The sequence below is a fragment of the Semicossyphus pulcher genome, unplaced genomic scaffold (assembly GCF_022749685.1).
Source record: "Semicossyphus pulcher isolate SPU_LCO1_2020_fin unplaced genomic scaffold, fSemPul1.0.p SCAF_16, whole genome shotgun sequence".
In the NCBI taxonomy this organism is placed as follows: Eukaryota; Metazoa; Chordata; class Actinopteri; order Labriformes; family Labridae; genus Semicossyphus; species Semicossyphus pulcher.
The window spans coordinates 15,379,492-15,401,467 of NW_027211670.1; the positions used below are offsets into that span (position 1 = coordinate 15,379,492).

The 21,976-nt window shown below is 41.5% G+C and overlaps 1 protein-coding gene across 1 annotated transcript; it reads left to right on the forward strand.

Moving 5' to 3' along the window:
* The first annotated feature begins 709 nt into the window (after positions 1-709).
* nrap (nebulin-related anchoring protein) lies at positions 710-21,967 on the forward strand. The gene is made up of 43 exons (XM_069664837.1): positions 710-904; positions 1,629-1,723; positions 1,822-1,909; positions 3,671-3,775; positions 4,103-4,210; positions 4,338-4,445; positions 4,555-4,659; positions 4,744-4,851; positions 4,938-5,045; positions 5,400-5,507; positions 5,962-6,078; positions 6,789-6,893; positions 7,028-7,135; positions 7,247-7,351; positions 7,441-7,539; positions 7,661-7,765; positions 7,878-7,985; positions 8,088-8,195; positions 8,292-8,489; positions 9,150-9,254; positions 9,346-9,444; positions 9,531-9,635; positions 10,874-10,981; positions 11,112-11,269; positions 12,918-13,071; positions 13,156-13,260; positions 14,374-14,472; positions 14,717-14,821; positions 14,928-15,035; positions 15,289-15,402; positions 15,486-15,683; positions 15,976-16,080; positions 16,186-16,284; positions 16,372-16,476; positions 16,575-16,682; positions 16,777-17,088; positions 17,175-17,279; positions 18,194-18,292; positions 18,401-18,505; positions 18,609-18,716; positions 18,835-19,146; positions 20,716-20,871; positions 20,962-21,967. Exons 1-43 carry the CDS (start codon positions 839-841, stop codon positions 21,253-21,255), a joined length of 5,418 nt encoding a protein of 1,805 aa, XP_069520938.1. The 5' UTR covers positions 710-838; the 3' UTR covers positions 21,256-21,967.
* The last annotated feature ends 9 nt before the right edge of the window (positions 21,968-21,976 follow it).

Here is a 21,976-nt window from a genome sequence, read left to right on the forward strand (position 1 = left end):
CTTACAAAATACATTTATTATAGTGAAATAAACATGTACAAAGACATGTGTTATAGTGACTTTATACTAGAGATTTATTGTGACACTAAACAGGTGCTCCTGATAAACAGGGGAGTAATCAATGTCCACATAAACTGAATTAATTCACTAAGATGTCAAGGCAAATTGCTTTGTCTAAGGAAAAAAAAGATAAAGATTCATTTTACAACAAGGCAAACACATTGGCTCGACAATTCTCCTTCTTTGGGTCCATACAGTTTTGATCAGAAAGAACGCTTTAACTTTATGCTGCCTTTCTCTTTTCTGGAAATTCTTTCCTCTTTTTTGGGAATGAAGCTGTTTGTGTTTCCTTCACTTTTTGTCTTTAATAATATGTCTGCATTTGAATCTGAAAACTAGAGTCACTCTCTTTTTACGAATCATTATACCTGATGAACTTAGTGAGACTAAGTAAAACTATTACGCTTTTGTATCGTAGTGTAATGACGAGATGAAGTTGACCTAACCCTCCAACTCTGGATCATGACACATACACGGTGACATCTGAACTCTCTGTCTCTCTCTCTTCCTGCAGACAGACAGCCGGACTCAGCCAGTCCTCTAGCGTGGTACATGGAAGGGGGTTGGTCCATCACGGGACGTGGTGTCAAGTAAGAGTCAGTTCCTAGTCTCAGAGCTAAGTTTACCACCACCAGAGACGCACGATCACCACTGTCTGGGAGTCAGTGTACACTGTAGCCTGATTGACCTGACTCTTGTTTGTGGACGACATCTGAAGTAATTCTCTTCTTCTGTTAATTTTTCTGAGGGTTTTTTGGGAAAAGGACAAGCATTCACCATGCAGTCCTGCGCCAGGTGCGGGTTTGTGGTCTACCCGGCTGAGAAGATCAACTGCATTGACCAGGTAAAACACAGAAATATTGAGATCCTGAAAAGGTTTCTAATGTTTGATTAGTACTTTAATTTTAAAAATCCATTCCAGACTACTTTAAAACCAACAAGGAAGTCAGAATTCCCTTTAAAGTGTGGTACAAACTTACAAAAGAAATGAGGCAATGTAGTTTATATTTTTAAATCGACTATTTATTAAAAACATTTGTCAAAAAAAAAACATTTTTTAGGTAAAATTGAAAAAATACTTCATCATTTTACTATGATAATAATCCTCGTATATCAGATTTAACACAGAAAAAGCTAACAACTTAAATATAGCGATATTTAAGCAACTGTACTTGTTTTTCAGCATCAACTGCAACACAAACTTTAGTTTAGTGTTTTATATTACAGAAGTTCATCATTTTGAACCTCACAGAAAGATGACTGTTGTAGCATGTGTTACAGATCGCTTCTGCAGTATAAAACACGTCATTTTAGCTGTGAGAGGTGGCTGTTATGAGATATTTGTATGACTGAAAGCAAGAGATGTACAGTTAAACACTCACATAAAAGCTATATTTAAGAAGAAGTCTGTGAGTCCTTTTTAAAGATCATGCTGTGATTGCTGCTGTTATTTTGGTCCTTGAAATTACCTGGCCAACACTTTTTGACGCTAAACTAGATTGAAGTCTGAATTTATAGACTAAAATTAAGTCCTTTATATAAACAGGATTTGTCCTTTTTTCCCCCAGAACTGGCATAAAGCATGTTTTCACTGTGACGTGTGTAAGATGATGCTCACCGCCAATAACTTTGTGAGCCACAAGAAGAGGCCATACTGCTCTGTGTAAGTGCTACACACCAGTAACACCTGATAATATCACCTATCATTTCATTAAAATTAGTGATTAAAATGATAAACCATTTTTCATCTCATCCCTCCAGACACAATCCAAGGAACAACACGTTCACCAGTGTCTATGAGACCCCCGTCAACATCAACGCAAAGAAGCAAAGCAAGGCGAGCAGCGAGGTAAGATGATGTCACATGCAAAAAAAATAAAACAAGCAACATGAGACCAAATATTTCGGCCTTGGTCTGAGTCAAGGTGCATTGTTGACCGGCTGACATAAGTCACTGTCTATGCCATGACTGAAATGAGCATTTATCATAGGTTTGGCATGAGTGAGGAGATTGCTATTCATAGTGGTCATTGTGTTGCTTTGGATTGTCGTGGCTGTATTTTTATAGGGGCTGATGCATGCATTACAATTGAATTAAAGAAGACCTACATTTATATATTATTCTCATATAGCACAACAACATTGTTGCTTGGGCACATTCATTAATAAATCCCAAAATGTAGTTATAAATGCTCTCCAGGTCTATTAAACTACAAATATATCTTCAGAAAACTCAAGATCTGACCCTAAGCAGTTGCATCACGATCAAAACCATTCTTATTCGCTCTTTAATGGTTGGAACACAGAAATATGGATGCCTGCTCTGAGTCCACGGTGACGGTAGCGCTGAGGAATGGAGAGCGCGGCTCAGGTTATTTCTGTTCCCGTGACAGAGGCCAGACAGCCCCCTCTGGTTTAACCCACTTTATGCTTCAGGCGGCTAAAATTATACGTCAGGAAAAACAGCCCTGCATCCCTTCCTCTCCTCTGCCCTGCCACCTGCTGCTGTCTGTCTGTGTCTACGAGTCCATGCAAAGCTCTTGTGCTTATATTAGCAGTGGGCTAGCAAGCTCATCAGCTACTGTTGTGTGCCACTAGAGAGCTAAAGGACTTAACTTGTTGATATTTGATCCGAGGGCAGACTTTAGATCAAACTGAGTGACCCTAAACCCTGTCCACTTCAGACGTAGTCTAAAAAAATCATGCTTTAGCTAACATGCATGGGGAAATGTGACCATATCTAAGGTTAAAATGAAAACCAAACAGCTAAGGTTAGCGTCCAACCACTTACTAGATAACATTTTGGTTAGCTAGGAAGTGGCTGAAAGCTAATATTACCATTTGGTAGTGTTACACAATACAATAGAAGAGGCATTAATTCCATGCTACATAATGTTAGCTAGGAATTTACTAGCTAATGTAATGTGGGCTAGAAATGTACCTCCTTCTAATGTAATGTTAGCTAGGAGGTAGTTGAATGCTAGCTTAAGCTGTAAGTTAGCTATAAGTTGTTTTACAATGAAATATGGAGCAATTTCCAAACTATGGGCTACCTTTTCTGGGCAAAAAAAGCTTAAATAATAACGACAACCTACAACTTGAAAAATAGTACAACATATTCACATTTGAGCTTCTAACCCTGAGCATGATGTTATAGGAAAATAACAGGAAAGAAACAAAACAAAATGGCCACTATAAAAACTAGAAGCTCATAAGAAGTCACCCTGCAAGACGGCTATTCTAATATTAGTGTTGGACATTTTTACAGCTTAAGGCTCATTAGCCAACAGCTCAGAGTTTCATCACTCAGTGCTACATTTTGAAACCTTCCTGGCAGGTCAGCTTCATCTTGATTGGAACATCGTATTTATTTATAACAACATGCTAATAATATCCCCTCAACATTAGGCATCGAGCTCAGGTTATCGAGTTTAAAGTTGACAACGTCAGAATAGAGTGATGTTTGGCTCTGTGGTGGGGAGTTAGGGTAATATCAGTCAGGGCCGTGAATTTGCTTTATTTCATGCATCCAACTCTCAGATTGGATGAGCTTGTGCAAATGTGTGCTGGCCTTGGCTTAATGCTTGTCGTCTGTCTGCGTCTGTTGTAGCTGAAGTATCGTGAAGATGGCGAACGCTTTATGTCCACCTTCCACCAAGACATGAGGTCCATGGAGCTGGAGAAGGCTCGCCTGGCCAATCAGATGGCCAGCCAGGTGAGCTCCTGAGAGCAACCGGCCTTTGCACCAATTTAAAGGGACCCGCAGCCCAAATTTGGATCCAATTTCCTGCATAAATTAGCTGCATTGCACATCTTATTTATGATGCAAGCAGTCCTTTTGCTCTTTCTTTTTGTTCCTGATACACTTTACAGCAGTTAATGTTATAGTTGGTCAAATCTGGTAAACACAGATTTGTTTACAGTCTATAAATTGACACCTCTTCTTATCACTTCATAGCAGATAAATTGACGTTTTGAAGTATGGGCAGCCTATTTTGTTAGTGGTTTAAAATGCTTAGCTTTGTCCTTGTTACCCAAACAGGCCTTCAAGTCTCAGTCTGAGTTCTCACAGCAGCAGACATGGTACTCAGGCTCTATGACCAGCCAGGAGGTAGTAACCATGTCTCAGGCGCAGAACAGCATCAGTGATGTGAGTACGCTTTTTACTCTTATTTCAGAGAAATGTCAAAAGAGGCAATTGCATCGTTAAGTAGAATCTCTTTGTTTTGAATCAATATTGGTTCGATGCCCTGATGGATTTTGTGTTTCCTCGGTAGGTGAAGTACACAGAGGAGTATGAGCAGTCGAAGGGAAAAGGCAGCTTCCCTGCCATGATCACACCTGGTTACCAGGCTGCTAAAAATGCTAATTCTCTGGCCAGCAGTGTAAGTTTCTTGTTGAACTGAAACCCTCATAACTCAAATCAGTCAGTTCATTTGACTTTATCTCAAGTCCAAGCAGCCACATTAAGTTGAATGTTTTCTTTCTCCTCAGCTGGAGTATAAAAAAGGACACGAGGAGAGAGTTTCAAAGTACACCACGTTTGTTGATCCCCCGGAGGTTCTTCTGGCCAAGAAACAAGGACAAATTGTCAGCGATGTAAGCCTTTAATTCACCCTTTTATGATGACCTCTGATGTTTGATACGACTTCTAGTATAACTATTGGGTTTTTCCTCCTGAAGTATGCCTACACAGAAGAGTACGAGCAGCAGAGAGGTAAAGGAAGTTTTCCTGCACATCTTACACCTGGATACAAGATGTCAAAGAAGGCCAGCGAGCAGGCCAGTGATGTAAGTACACAGCACAAAAAGGAACACCAACTCTGTGGCAGACCACTTGGTATCCCTTGGTCATTTGTATGTTTATGTCCTTCCAGATTAAGTATCGTCAGATGTACGAACAAGAGATGAAGGGCAAAGGCAGCACGGAGGCAGCTTCGGCTGATGCTGTTCACGCCAAAGAGAATGCACAGAACTTCAGCCAGGTGAGCAACTTACTTGAAATATCAATATTATATAGCTTCACAGGGCACCCAGTTATTACACAAATACTGCCTTTAATCAATAGTGAACAGTACATGGCAGAAATGTACTATAGGAAGAGATACAAGGATGCAACAGAGAGCATGTGTCAGATCCAAAAGTACAGTTTAAATGGTTTTAATTTGAAAATGTCCATAGCTATCGAGCCCCGGAGTCATGTTTGAAGTGTTTTAATTTTAACCCATTTAAGGCTTAATGAAAAATAGTTTACTGGACTTTATGAATTATTTGTATTTCTTCCAGTTTTTTTGGAATTACAAGTTAAATAAGTTGAATAAGTTATTCTCTCTTTGCAGATTGCCTACACCGAGGAGTACGAGCAGCAACGAGGCAAAGGAAGTTTCCCCGCCATGATCACTCCTGGTTATTATCTTGCAAAGAAGGCTCAGGAGAATGCTAGTGATGTGAGTATCGACCGGACAGCAACAAATGAACCCTTTCATTGAAGACATGCTGAGATATTTTTCAACTTGATTAGAAGTCAGAAATACTTCCTAACATCTCAAGTCTAACATAAAAGTAGTTGGAAGGTTGGCGTGTCTAAACTCCTTCAGGCCATGCAGTTAAAAAAGGAGCCAGTATCACGTGTAACCCTGTTGTACTGTCAAAACATTACAGAGTGGAGAGTGTAAGAGCTTCAGCTTCATCCATCATCTGGCCTTGTCATCACCGGGCAGAATAGATGAGGGACAACAATGTCCCAATGTCGTCATTCTTTAAATCTCCACTCTGACTAAATTAGACTGTGAATGTGTCAGCGTGTGTGTATGTGTGTGCATACCACTAATCTCCTGATCCTACACAAACACATCATGTTGTCCTCTTGTATGCACTAAATCAGCTCTCATCCCTTTGCAGCTCAAATACAGGAAGGATTTAACCAAGATGAAGGGCACCTCACACTTCCACAGTCTGACATCCGAGGATAATCTGGCTCTGAAGAACGCCCGGAAGATTAACAAGATTGTCAGTGAGGTGAGCGTGTCAACCTTCATTTTTCATTTTAACGTCAAACAATTTGGCTTTATAAATACTTTTAAATTTACTCTAAAGTCTGAGATAAATTATGCTGAAGTCTGTGTGTGTTAAGAGCTAGAAATATCAGGCACACTGTGTCAGTTTTCAGCAGACATGAAGCCACCCAACTTGCATTTTCAGCATCTCTGACATGCCTGTCCGCTGGACTTACAGCTTAACTCCAAGGCCAAAGGACACCCTGTCAAAATAATGTTACCTCATACAGGAGCTTCACTCGGAGTCACTATTGTCAGGCTTGGGAGTATGACAAATAAATGTGAGCGTCTATTCTGAGATAATGGGAGGTGTACCTCAGGGCTCAGTGCTTGGGCCATTACTGTTTCTAAAACCACAGTAGCTTTTGCTTGTGTACAAAGTTCAGAAATATCTTGAATGTTTTGACAAAATTCTCCCTGTGTGGTATTTTAGTGTTAAAGGTACTGACATGTTGAATGGTGCCATGGTGCTGTCATTGTTAAGCTGAGGAACACATATTTAAGATTGAAGGTCTTGGTGTCACTTGAGTTATGAAAAGTGTCAGTGATGGTGACTGATTATTGGAAGGTACTTTATATTTGGCTCAAGGTGTCACAAAGGATCAGCTCTGGCTCTATGATGAAAAATGTTCAGAAGCAGCTGCTGTCATTTTTCCTATTTTCCTCTACCAGGTGGAGTACAAGAAGGACTTGGAGAACACCAAAGGTCACAGCATCAATTTCTGCGAGACGCCACAGTTTCTAAATGCTGCTAAAGTTGCCCAGTTCACAAGTGATGTAAGTATGACACCTCCATTTTTGAGAACAAATAACCAACAGAATTTGATACTTGCCTGTGCTGTATTCGTCATATGGGCAACAGTGTAATGGTTGTATTAAAGAGACCTGCATACTTTCTATATTCCTAAAAGAACAAGTATAAAGAGAAGTACACCAGCAACATGAAGGGCCACTATGAAGACTCAGGGATCGATAAGAAGACCATGCACGCCATGAAAGCCAGGATACTGGCTAGTGATGTAAGTCTTGTTTTTCATGGACCTATCCTGCTATAGACATGGCATTATGTGAATTATTAAGGCCCCAAAGTGCCGGTTATATAACTGACCCAGTCTCCCTTTAAATTCTAGATTTCTTATAAACAAGGCATTGACCAGGAGCAGGGTGAATACAACTATCCAGCCACCCTCACACCAGGCTACAAAAGCCAGAGGAAACTGGACCCACTGAAAGACGTCAGTGTTTACAGTGATAAGTCACTATGTTGTAGATATGGAAATGCCTTTAAAATAACATCAAATAATAATTTTCTATTCGACTGCAGAAAAACTACAGGCAGCACATCGACCAGGTCAAGTACAGTCCAGTGACAGACACACCTGAGATTATTTTAGCAAGGAAGAACGCTAATCTTGTCAGCAAGGTAAGTAAACTTCACAAAAACTTGCACCACAAAGGATTGTTAATGTGATTAACAAGTTTATTAGCATTTATCAGCTGAAAAACACTGAAGAGTTTAATGTGTTATATTTTGTGTCTTTTAGCTCAATTACAAAGCAGACTATGAGAAGACCAAACACCAGTACACACTATCCCAGGACCTGCCCCAGATCAAACATGCAAAAGCCAACGCGGCCTTGTGCAGTGATGTAAGTTTGACATTATCAATTCTCTGCATTTACACTGTAAGTAGTATGTACACATCTGAGCTCATTTAAATGATCGGGAAAATTACAATTTGATCATTTCATTTTGATACAGATTAAATACAAGGAGGAGTGGGAGAAGACCAAGTCTAAAGCCTGCGACATTGGCGTGGACGATCTGAGCGTCAGAGCAGCGAAGGCTTCCCGTGACCTGGCCAGTGATGTAAGCAAACACACGCTGTTCTCCACTGCAAGGAGACTGTCTGAGTAAAAACTTAAGTGAGTTTAGCCAAATATAATTAAGTCAGACCGGCATGTGTTTCAGATTAAATACAAAGAAACCTACCTGAAGGACAAGGAAAAGGCGGTGGGGGTCAACATGAGCGACTCCAAGACTCTTCATTCGCTTCAAGTGGCCAAGATGAGCAGCGACGTAAGCAGAAGTCATTTTAATCCCTGATTACAGACATTTTTTACACATGTAAGACTCAATACAGCTATGTCTGACTTGCTTAATTGCCTCCATCAGATTCAGTACAAGAAGGGCTCCAAGGAGAGCCAGAGCCAGTTCAGTCTTCCTCATGACATGATCAACCTGAGCCACGCCAAAAAGGCCCAGGCCCTCGCAAGTGACCTGGAATATCGCACAAAGCTGCACGACTACACCGTCATGCCTGATGACATCAAGGTCCAGCAGGCCAAAAAGGCTTATGCCCTGCAAAGTGAGGTAAGAGACAAGAACAAGAAATGAGCCCTTTGGGAGTTACACTATACTAGAGTTGTTCCTAAACTGATACTCGTAGCCGAAATGCCTCTGATACAGCCTAAAATGCTGTTTTTCGGGTATCAATGAGTTAGCCAATCAGCGCCCTGATCTGAAACCATGATTTATTAGCCCTTCTAAAATAATTCACTTGTTTCCTCTCCTCAACAGCAGCCTACACAGCTAAAATAGTATATGTTGAAACAAGCCACTACTGTTTAAGAGTGGCTAAGAAGAACTGATTTCAGGTACACCAACAGAGCTCTGCTAGCTTAGAGTGTAACGTCAGTCTAGCTAGCAAAATGTTACATACAAAAGGAAAAAGTGAGAGCTGTTAAGTTAAGATAATTTAAACAGAAAAAAACTACAAAGTTTCATGTTAAACATCAGGGTTCTTCGATGGTGGGCACATGATATCAGGAGGGGCTGTTAGCCGAGCAGCAGCTAATGTTAGCTAGCTTGTTTTGTAGGTGCTTAGCTTGTTTTTATGTCAGTATACTGAGTCAGACAACAACGATAGGTACCACAATACATTCATCAGGGTTACTAGTATACAGATGTTTCAAAAAATATTAGTATTATAACATCTGCTATCCCGTTTTGACTCTTTTTGTCCCTCCACAGAACCAGTATCGCTCAGACCTGAACTGGATGAAAGGAGTGGGCTGGGACACTGAAGGGTGTATGAACATCACCCAGGCCAAGAAAGCTGGAGAGCTACTTAGTGATGTCAGTACAACTATGTGTTTGTGTGTACATATCTCAACTTGTTAATTAACATTTTATCTCACTGCTTATTAACTGCCCTTTTCTCTCACAGACTAAATACCGTCAGAAGGCAGACAGCATCAGGTTCACCCATGTGGCGGACGATCTTTCCATCAAACACGCAAAGAAGAGCCAGGAACTGCAGAGTGATGTAAGGTCTTCACTGTGAAGCTGACATAATTTACATTTAATTAAGACACACAACCAAATTATATGTTTTTCTGATTCTGTTTACAGCTGGCGTACAAAGCTGACACAGAGCAGATAATACACCAGTACACCATGACAAAAGATGAGCCCCTTTTCAGACAAGCAAAGGCTAACGCTGACCTTCTCAGTGGGGTAAGTTCAGTAAATTGCTTTGAATCTGCTCCAACTTTTTTTGTTAACCTGTTGACCATTCTTCTGCAATATTTCACGTAAACCTTTGTGAACAAAAGCATCACATATCCAAAAATTTAATTTAAAATCACCTTTTGTGAGCACTTTAATTTAACTACAGTTACTACTAACTGTTTTCTAGTAATGGTTTCAGAAGTGTTTGGGTTAGCTCTGACTGCTAGCTGGTTTTACAGCCTTTTTGTTTTTTGTTACATCTCTTATATTTGTTATACAGTATGTTCCATCAAATGTATTACATATTGCATACTTTTTCATCCCGTGCAGCAATATGTTTCTTATTTTGTTGGGTGTGTAGGGCCTTTGTGCAAAGTGCTGCTGTGCACAGAGTAAATATAGTTGCTAAAAAGTTGCTCATGTTGTTCTGATAAGTTAAACTGTAACATTGCGTTTCCTTACCAAAGTTGATTTTTGGTGTACCTCAGGGCTCAATGTTTGGGCCGTTTATGTTTGTGCATAAAATTGATTGAGTTTCTCTTTAAGAGAAACAATTTTGGATTTATATCAGTGCACTTGAACTACCTTACTGCTCAGTTTCATTTACATCCTACATTTATTTAGGAAAGAATTTACAGCACAGTAACAGCCTTGTTTCTTAGCATTCTGCCCCTTAACTTTAATTGTATTTTGTCATCAATTTATAATCAGTGCTGAGAAAGATATTTCCATGTTGACACACTCTGGTTCATCATGGCCTGTTCTCAGAATAGCTCTAATTATTTTGGGAACCAACTTCAAATCTTCAACTCAGGATTCTTTTAACTTCATTTCGTGTCCCCATGTGGCATAAAACTAATGAACCACAGAGTTTGTCCATAAATAAGATATTAGGGAAATTAGATTACTATTGGAAGTCATCCTAAATCCCCAAAAACATAATGCACTTAAACTGTTTCAAAGTTTAATTGGTTGTTACCAAAAGGTCATTCATGGCCAGTTTGCCTTGCATGTGGATAAAGGATATCCTTACAGTCTCCAGAGAAATTACTGTTGTACTGAAGACGTAGTGTGCAACTATATTCTATTTTCAGACAAGCACGGTTTACTGCCACATCTCATCCTCTCAAATATACATTATCAAACAACAATACATAATCAAACCTATCCCAATGGCGGATATTTACTATGTATGATCTTTTTAATGCATTTTATGACATATTTTTTCTTCTTCATGTTTTTAGAAAGTGTACAAGAGCAACTGGGAGAAGCAGAGGGAAAAGGGCTTCGAGCTGCGTTTGGACGCTCTCTCTATTCTCACCGCTAAAGCCAAACGAGACCTCGCCAGTGATGTGAGTCATTCTAAAAACTTTTCAATCATAATTTTAACTTGAATAGTTGCAGATTAGTAACACGTGATAAGTTCAGGCAATTCATATACCGGATTTTTTTGTAAAACCACTTTATCTTGTTTCTCTGCAGGTCAAATACAAGGCGAACTACGAGAAAACCAAAGGCAAGGTGATTGGTATAAAATCGGTCAGTGATGACTCTCAGATGGCTCACTCTGCGCTGGCCACCAAACTACAGAGCAGCCAAAATTACAAGAAGGACTACGAGGACACAAAGACCAAATACAGGTGAGACTCCTGACCTTTTTTTAGCTTTTAAATACACAATCTTTGTCCTTCAGAGCCACATTTATGTGAACTCAGGGGAAAACAGTCAACTGTATTTATTTAGCTGATAAGATCAACAGCAGTCCACTCAATTACTGAAGCTCTAATTTAAAGCTGGTTTAATATCTTTGACCTGTACTGAAATAAATGCAGATGTTTGCCTCAGAGGGAAACATGATGATGACTTAAGAACTTTGACATTAATAAAGGGAGTCGGGGTACAGGGTTTTAATTCAACAGTAAAAAAATGGGATTTTAAAGGTTATATCTCCTTCACCTAACTAATTCATAGGCACTAGTAATTGCTGACATTTTGGCCGACAACCTGCTTTACCTTTCAATAATTTTAAAAGCTTACAAGCACTTAGACACTTTTACCCCAAGAAAGAACCCCAAGCCCTTAACCTTTATAAAGTCTGCAAGAGTTGCTTCAGTATCCTTATATTTGGCTGACCACTGGGTCAGCCCTATGGGTCTGTCTGTGACTGACTGACTGAACGAGTGAGTGAGTGAGTGACGGTACTTTCAGAGTACTTTCGATAATGTAAAAAATAAAATGACAACAACGGCCCGGGAAACACTTCAAAATAAAAGCATTGTGTACAAACGAGGGGAGTCAGAATTCTAGATCGGGCTTTTATTTTGAAAAAGCATACCGGAAGTGTTGACCTAATTTACTCTCCATGCCTGCGACTTTTACTACAGGAAGAGATGTTAATATTGCTGTCAGAGATCGATAGGCATCAGCACAATTCATTTTCACCGTCTATTTTGACCGAGAACTGCGCGCGGCTCGCGATAAAAATAGTCGAGCCTCCTATTCTCTACATTTTCGGCACGCGAGTCGCGCGTGTCACGCCAGCATTGTGAAGACTCATCTGTTCTCATGCATTTCTAATGAAAATGAACACGTCCCACAGCCGTCACGCACACGCCACGCTTCCAGTGTTGCCCACAAAAGCGTTCACTGACCTGCTGCGGGCAGCCACTTACTTGGTTTTTGTTCTAGTCTTGTTGAGTAACAATGACCCAAAAACCAGAGAGCACTGATTCTGAATCACACCACAAGAGCTGGTGTCATGTTTCGGGTTTTAGCAAAAAGAGAGAAGACCCATATGCACTACAGGAAGAATTATTTCATAAAACAAAAGACAAGGCAAAACAAAGACTTACTGTGTAAAAATCCAGGGAAATAGAGTCCAAAAAACAACACAGGTGAAAACACAAGGAGAATCCAAAAGAGAAAACACGGGGTACTTGACAAAAGCTTTGACACAACTTCTCTCAGAGATAGACGATGACGAACTAACAAAGAAACAGGGGAATACAAAGATTATATACACAGGGGGTAACCAGGGAACGGTGAGACTGATCAACACAGGAAACAGTAAGGGCAGGGCCCACAATCCAAAAGGTGGGAAAAGAAACAAAGGAAGGAAGGAAAGCAACACAGACAAAGTGACAACAGTGACAGTAAACAGGAAATGAGGACTGAACAACCCCATACAAAGTAAATACATGATGAAACATACTAATTCATGACAGCTGGCCTCAAATCTTGTGTCATTTTGGAACAAAACATACCATATAAACTGAATCTCCTCCTCAGTGTTCACCTGGACATGCTGAACATCAGCCATGCCAAGAAGGCTCAAGACCTGGCAACCGAGACAAACTACAGGACCGTCCTCCACGAGTACACCACGCTGCCGACTGACATGAAGGTGGCCTGGGCGAAGAAGGCCTACGGACTGCAGAGCGATGTAAGTGTTATTGTTAGACATTAATAGAACATATAATTTTATATAAATACATTCTAAAGTGAAATTTGTGTGTGCCTCTATTAGAAACAATACAGGTCAGATCTGAACTGGATGAAGGGCGTCGGCTGGGAGGCCTCAAAATCTCTGGATGTCCAGCAGGCGAAGAAAGCCGGGGAGGTCCTCAGCGAGGTAACCTATTTCCCAGAAAGCATTGCTGTAATCAGAGTTTATTACATGTTTACAAGTTAATTTCAACTTATTTATTATAATATTTAAACCAATAATAATGGACTGTCTGATTAATCCCAGTTAAGTTACTATTCCTAACTGGAGAGCGATGTGGGTGAATTAGCACAGAGAGCATGAGAGAGTGATAAGCATGATTGTGTAACATATGTAGGGGAAGCACATATCTGGTTTACAGCTCAGGTCAAAATGTATTTAAAGAAACGCAGACCATTCCTGCCCTCCAGAAACTGGGTTACGTACGCGGACTGCGCCCGGCTATAACAAGAGACCAGACTGATTACAGTAACTGAAGCTGCTTCCTCTTTTGTTTGTTTTCTCTCTTTCCTTTGAAATAATTCAGTTAAAATACTAGTTAGGTAGATCCGTTTTGTCTTGGTGCCTTCCTTCTAAGGGAAGGGTTTTAAGCATCCTCCATTAACGCCAAGAGTCCAGTTTCCTAAAAGCGCCCAGCTGTTCTTATGAGTGCGTGTATAATTGGAAAACACAGCCTCGAGGCTTTATATTGGACACTCGTGACCTTTGATATCCTATCTGTTTATGGGCCGTGGTTATTTGAGTTACATTCATATTTGACTTATTTAAAGGGTAAAAAATAACACCAGATAACTCGTGATTTAAGTGTCTTTTTGACTTCTATACAAACTAGCCTCTTTAGCGTAAAGCATTTTGTCCCCGTCATGATTTGATATAATTTTTATAGAAACGAAAAGACTGACTGGCAACACCAGGCTCTATTCATAACCTCTTCATAAGCAGCATGTTATTTAAAGGGTCATTCCTGTCAGGGTTTCTAACATTAGACCATGAAACGACCGACTGCACTCATATAGAACAGAGCCTTGGGTATCTCCAAACTTGCTATGCATCTACTCCTGCATATTAGTCTTCATACAGAAATTACAGTACAGAAGGTAGTTTATTTGTTAGTGCAGTTTTTTTGTGATGACACGGTGCCCCCTCTTGGTCTTTGAATGTGTGTGCATCTGTTTGTTTATGGTTTCATCTCACCGTGACAGTCACAGGCAGTTTAATGTCTTTGTTTATCTACTCTAGAAAAAGTACCGTCAGGACGTGAGCGGTCTGAAGTTCACCAGCGTTGAGAACACGCCAGAGATGGTCCAGGCCAAACTCAGCAACAAACTGGCCATTGATGTAAGTTCAGCTGCCAAGCGTGTGTTTAATTGTTTGCTTCAAGCGTGAGATACAGTGTGCATTAAACCTTTCAATATGTACATGTCAAATCTTGCTTAAATATGCGATCCTTTGTAGCTGAACTTTTAGCAAAAGTCCTACGTCCTGCACAGGCGGTTACTTAAACATACATGTTATAAGAAAGCTTTAAATGGCACTTGAATGTGATCATGTATCAGTTATGCTATTTTTTTGTCTTTAACAGAGGTTGTACAGGGAGAAAGGTGAGAACATGAAGCACAACTACACCCTGAGTGGAGAGCTGCCTGAGCTGGTTCAGGCCAAACTCAACGCTATGAACCTCAGCGAGGTAAGACAACGCTCACACCGGGGGCGAGACATCAAACCATCCGCGCCTTTTCATGTGTGAGGTTTTCTATGTGAAGTTTATTCATTTGCTGTGTGCTTTTTTTCAGAGCTGTTACAAGGAATCCTGGACTAAGATACGTGACGGAGGTTACAAGCTGCGTCTGGATGCCATTCCCTTCCAGTCGGCCAAAGCGTCTGCAGAGATCCTCAGCGATGTGAGCGCACAACTTACAGTTTTAAAAATGAGTCTGAAAAGTTACAGATTGTTATCTTGTAACACAAAAGTCGCATTTCTAAACAACCTGGCACTCTTAAATACGAGCAGAGCTTCAACAAGAGCTAAATCCTGTATATAACAGAGCACATCACTTGTATAAATTGACTATTCAACACACTGGCGCCTTGAAACATTAAACAAGGTATGTCACTTTGCTACAGCATCCTCAAAGTGAATCATTGTCATTTCAGCAAAAGTACAAAGAAGAGTTTGAGAGGAGCAAAGGGAAGATGATCGGCCTGAGGGGGCTGCAGGACGACATAAACATCGCTCACTCCGTCCATGCCAGCAAGCTGCAGAGTGATGTAAGAGCTTCCCGACTGTAACTCAGCAGACTAATCAAACATTATATCATTTCAAACACTCTCTCTTTGCCCCTCTCCTCCAGATTAAGTACAAGAAGGACTCGGCGAAGGAGCTCTCAAAGTTCCACCTGCCCATGGACATGATGGAGGTGTCTCACGCTAAGAAGGCTCAGTCTCTGGTCAGCGATCAGGACTACAGGCTCATGCTGCATCAGTACACCTCGCTGCCTGATGACATGAAGGTGCAGGCGGCCAAGAGGGCATACGCCCTGCAGAGCGAGGTGAATATATTAACTGAATTTCACATATAGTATATGTAGAGTATATTGTTGCATGAGTATATAGGTAAAAAAATGGTGTTCTTGCGCGCCAGTTTAGCTCAGCAGTTAAATCAGACGTCCCATATACAGTACAGACCTCAATGTGGCAGCCCCTAGTTCGATTCCCACCCTCGGCCCTTTACCGTCCTGTTTCCGACGCTATCCACATCCTCTCTCTGTCAATAAAGGCATAAAAGGCCAGAGAAATGGTGTTTTTAAACAATGTATTTCCGTGTGTGTCTGTGTGTCACAGAAAGTGTATCGCTCCGACCTGAACTACCTGCGTGGTGCAGCCTGGATCGCCACAGGCGCTCTGCAGATTGAAGGCTCCAAGAGGGCCACAGACCTCATCAGTGATGTAAGACACCTTTATGTAGATTATAGAGTCGAATGTGCACTATGTAATCCTGATTTTTTGATTATAAACGGTACATTTTGTTGCTTATTGTTTGTCCTTTTACAGAAAAAGTACCGTCAGCAGCCGTACAACTTCAAGCACACCTCTGTCGCTGACTCGCCCGATATCGTCCACGCAAAACTCAGCGGGCAGATCACGAATGAAGTGAGATAATCAGCTCACAGATTTAATTCTGTTTTCTTTTTGGTTGTATTTTAAATGCTAAATGAGTTGCATCCCTCTCTCTCCCAGCGCTTGTACAAAGAGAAAGGGGTGAGCGACCAGCATAACTACACCATCACCAGCGAGAGGCCAGAGATCACACAAGCAAAGATCAATGCAGCCAACTTTAGTGAGGTAGTGATCTGCGCATCAACAAGCAGTACACTTCTTTTCACAGCGTGGGTTGGTTTAACTTTAATGATTGTTGGTTGTTTGTCTCTCTGCCTCTGCAGACCAAATACAAGGAGTCCTGGCACACTTTGAGGGCTCAGGGCTACAAGCTCACCATGCAGGACATCCCCTTCCAGGCTGCCAAGAGCTCCACAGGCATCGCCAGTGATGTATGAGCAAAAGCTAAATGAAAGAACACAATATTCATCTTAAAAATGTTATTTAATATAAGAATATAAAGCGAGAATATATGTGTCCCTGCAGTACAACTACAAACACAACCACCTGCTGGAAAAAGGGAAGCACATCGGCGTCAAGAGCGTCCTGGAAGACCCTCGTCTCCTGCACTGCCTGCAGGCGGGACGTCTGGCCAGCGACCAGGAGTACCGCAAGGACGCACTGACAGCCAGCGGGCAGTACAGCCTCACCCCCGACATGATCCACCTGGTGACGGCCAAGAACGCCCAGGCCCTCGCCAGCGAACAGGACTACAGGAAGAGGCTGCACGAGTACACAGTGCTGCCCGACGACATGAAGGTCAAGTGGGCCAAAACGGCGTACAACCTGCAGAGCGAGGTGAGAGGTGTGGGTGAGGAAGAGGGGAGGAGGACACTAGTTAAATGATTCATCTCGGCTGACGTGTTTTATTGCCGTATTTGTAGAAACTGTACAAGTCAGACCTGAATTACATGAAGGGCGTGGCCTGGGACGGCGTGGGCGCACCTCAGCTGGAGTCGGCGAAGAAGGCCGGAGAACTTATAAGTGATGTGAGTACACGTGGTGGATGGTATCTTTACTGGTTCTATATTTGTGTTTCATTGCTCTATAATTGCCCCCCTTTAAAGAGGGGGTATTATGCTGTTTCACATGTTACGACATATATATAATGTTACAATGTTGGATGTCCAGACTAGACGTGGGTGAAGTTTCAAATCTGTAGGTAAAAGTATGTTGGAGTAATCCCCAGGCTTCTCAGCTCAGTCTGCAGGCTGCTGTGAACGCCAGGTGTCACACAGACTTCTTCAGATGCTTCACTTTGTGATGTCACAAAGTGGAGGAACTCTATGGTTGCACAGTTCAACGACACGCCCACCCAGCAGCTCAGTCTGCCTCGGAATTTTTTTTCACTCTGCAACCACTCTGCTCAACGGCTCTGCTCGTCAAGTTGGTTAAGAATGTGTTGGAGAAAGACGTCAGTGTTTACTTTTCCAAAGGACAAGAGCTCCAGACATTCATTAAATCAAATGGAAGTTTACTCTTTGCCAACAACTCTGTAACACGGCCTCAGGGTCGGAGGCGTGCCTCAAACATTGCGTATGGCCAATCAGAAGAAAGTGGGCTTGTAGGGGCGGGGCTTCTTAAAGGGACAGAGCTGACTGAGTCGCTTCAGGCAGAGGCTGTATGAGGGCCTGCACAGAGCACCAGTGTGAGAAACTGTAAATTATGCTAAGCTACTCCAGGTATCACAGAGTGAAATATGAAGCTAATTTGACTTTTGGAATAAAATTTTTGATTTGAGATTGTATTTTTTTGCAATTTAGGATTAAACTCAATAACTTTTTCCTTCACTTAAAATTTCCTTAAATAAAGCCCATTAAACTTTAACATGGCTCATGTTAGCACATGTCACAGCCATCTGTGTGTCCTACTGTTAAAGTGTGTCTGGTCTTCTCTCATGCAGAAGAAGTATCGTCAGCTGCCAGACAGCCTGAGGTTCACCTCAGTGACCGACTCTCCTGACATCATCCACGCTAAGACGAGCTATCAGCAGTGCAGCGAGGTGAAGTGCAAAAACTAACTTTGGATTTAACTTAATATTTTATTATGCTTTAAGAAACTGTTATTGTAACAACTGCTCATGACAGTGTTGATATGTTTTACACTGCAGAGGCTGTACAAATCTGGAAAGAATGACGAGATGCACAAATACACTTTACACCCAGATGATCCCGACTTTGTCAGAGCCAGGATGAACGCCCAGCAGATCAGCGATGTAAGGCTCACAATCCTACATACAAGAAGAAAGCTTTATTAAGTCCTTATTGAAAAAGATGTCAATATCACTTTTTTGATGTCAATATTATTTTCCCATGTAGAAAGTTTACAAGGCATCAGGAGAGCAGGTGAAGACGTCGGGCTATGACCTGCGGCTGGATGCTATCCCCTTCCAAACCGCAAAGGCCTCCAGAGAGATTGCCAGTGATGTGAGTCGTGATTCTAAAGTATTTGCATGTAATTTCAAAGCCTGGTTAGTTTGAAGCCCTAAAATAATTCAGTCACAACCACTTTCACTAAATTGCAAAACTCTTCTCCCTCGCATAGCTCCGATACAAAGAGTCCCATGTGAGGGAGAAGGGCCAGCAGGTGGGGCTGCGCTGTGTCGAGGACGACCCTAAGATGGTGCACTCTCTGGCAGCCAGCAAACTCCAGAGCAACCTGGAGTACAAACGCCAGTCCAAGGAGGATCAGGCCCACTACAAAATCCACGCAGACCAGCCCGAGTTCCTGCTGGCTAAAAAGAGTCAGGCTCAGGCCAGCGATCTCACCTACCGCAGCAAGCTCCACGACTACACCTGCGACCCCGAGCAGCTCAATGTCAAGCACGCCAAGCAGGCCTACAAGCTGCAGAGTGATGTAAGACATGCTGAATTCACACTAGATTGGTTTTGTTGAGGCCTAAAAAGTGTGCTGCCTAACCAGTAATAAATCAGCAACTCGCCAGTGAACAAACTCGAGCTTTTGATAGCTAAAGAGTCAGTACGAGACCAAAACTAAAGCTAAAAGGAGAGGGAGCATTGGCCTTATCAGGTGGCCAGAAGCTCAGACTTCGTGGTGTTTGTATACTGTGTACTGAACTAGCTAACATACAACAAAAATGATGAGGGGTTAAATTCTAGTTTAGAAGTACTGGTTGGTTTTTTAAAAAAAAAATCAAATATTTGATTAACACATTGCAAAAGTTGCATGAAATGTGATTAAAGTTTAAATACAAATTTAAACTAGCAAAGAGTCCTAAAAAACAGGGTCCAAACAGATTTGTTTTGCCCTGGGGATCCTTGACCGGGGATCGATTTTTTCTTTGTTTGTTCAGCCATAGTAGATTACTGTTTACTAGCAACACTTGCAGAGTGCAGCTGTTAGCTCCGCCTACCCTCTCTGGCAGACCAACCACTGCTGGGTGATGGTAAACACGTCACTAACTGGGCGCTGCTTGTGACTTTTTCTGCTAAAGTCGCCACAGACACCCAGTCTGTAATACTGCAAATGCAAAGGCTTTCATCAGAAGGCCATAGGCTCAATCATCATTGTGTTACCTCATTCGGCGATAGATAGAGACTGAACAGACGTTTATTTAAATGAACACCTTCAAGATTATATCGTTAATCAAATGAAACCAAAAAAAGAACAATGAATTATCCATCTTTTTTTTTTTTTTTTTTTTTTTTACAGTATATTAGTAGAACAAAAACAAAAACAAAAAGTAGAACATTAGAACATGGGCTGTTTTTCCATTCATAAATGAAGGTCAAACAAAATACACAGATTTATATACACAAGTCTTTATAACGTTTCTGAAGCCTCAACAAGAAGGTGATCTGTTCCATTATAAAGATTTAATAAATGATGTCATGTCCGTCCTCTGTAGCTGATTTTGTTGTTGCCTTTCTGGCTGCTGTGCTCAGTGTTCTGAATTAGTTTTATTATTTGTAGATGAATTCCAACCAAAGTTGGTCCCAATTAAAGGTAACTTTCATTCCAAAATCATTTGCTACTTCTTTGTGGATCTTACACCAAAAAGTGTGAACTTTAGGACAAGCCCAAAGCAGGTGGTCGTGATTTGCTTCCTGGGAGCCGCAGTTTCTCCATCAGCTGGAAATGCCTGAGCAGTGAGACTACTGAACCAGTGTTATAAAATATCTAATGAAATGCTTCCAACTAAATGTCTTCCATGAGGTTGAGCTTGTTGTCTTCCATTGAAATTTGCAATATTTTGACCAGGTTTCCTCAGATGTGTAACTATTAGTTTCCTTACTGTGTATTTTCACCTCTTGAAGTCCTCTATATAACCTTGGAACTGTTTCAAGCCCAGAGTCTGCCCTGTAGGCTCTTTTAAATTTGAAATATGGTAAAACAAAATTCAAATATTTGTTTTTTAAGCCCACTTTAACAGGATGTTGTGGATGTTGCTTCCTTCTATTCTAGGTGAACTACAAGTCAGATCTGAACTGGATGAAAGGAGCGGGCTGGACCCCTCCAGGCTCACACAAGGCCGAGCTGGCCCGCAGGGCTGCAGAGCTGGGGCTAGCTGAGGGAGTGAGCACTGACGAGGCCATCGCAAAGTATCAGCACATGATGATGGTGAGTGAACAAGGATGATGAATCCTCTCAGGTAAACAATTCATTTTTAATATAGCGTGCTTGTTAACTTTCTCTCCCTCCATCTTTCAGCTGCATCACCAGCAGCAGATGGAGCAGCAGCTGCAGAATCAGCAGACCTCAGAGGAGGTGGAGACCAGTGAGGAGGTTCACCAAGGGGTCAACATGGACGCCATGGAGGTGCTTCACGTCAAGAGGAAGAAGACCATCCAGACGGTGCAGAAAAAGTCCACCACCTCTACGACCTCGTTCAAATCCATGGAGAAGAAATCAAGCACCTCCTCGTCTTCCTCCTCATCGGCGGCCATCCAGAACGCGATGAAGACGTCCATGACAAGTAAAGCTGCCGCGATAAAGGACGCGTAGATCTGAGAATTGGTTTTTATAGATGATAGCATTCAAGATGGCCACTTTCAGAAAGTGGATTAATTTACAGATATAGACTTTGATGAAATGACTGTTGTGACTCGGGAGTTACATAAGATGACAACAACGAAGTGTAAAATGTAGTTAAGCATGTTGAATCAGACAGGACTCGGGAAGTTAGTCAAAAGGAAAGTCAAGGCATGTGGTAAGCAAAGAGGAATTCAGGAAGAAACTTTATTTATAAGGTTGGATTTTAGGTATATTTGACATTTTGTTCAGATTTTGTTGAGATCCAGCAAAAGCATCAAGAATACCAAAACTGAATTCAGGTTGTTTCAGGCTAAAAGTGAAATATCAAATGGAAAGTTTGCATTTCTCTTTTGTATATCGAGTGTGTTTAGAAGATATAAAGCTGGACCAGAGATTGCTATATGGCCATGTGGTTGTTTTTTTTTATTATTATCAATAGATAAAAGATAGACGAAACCTTGTTGCAGCCAAGCGAAACATGCAGTTTTCATATGAGGTCTGCTAATCGAGTGCACTTTGAGCTAGGCTCAGTGAGAAACAAGTACATGCCTCATCAAATGATGTGTGACCTCCGTTTTGTCTGGCAGGTTCAGCTTTGTGAGTTTGTATCAGGTCCCATTGTAACTCAAAGCTGGGCTGGGAGTAAATGCTTGGTTTTATTGCTGATAAAATAAACTGTTTTTTTCAAGGC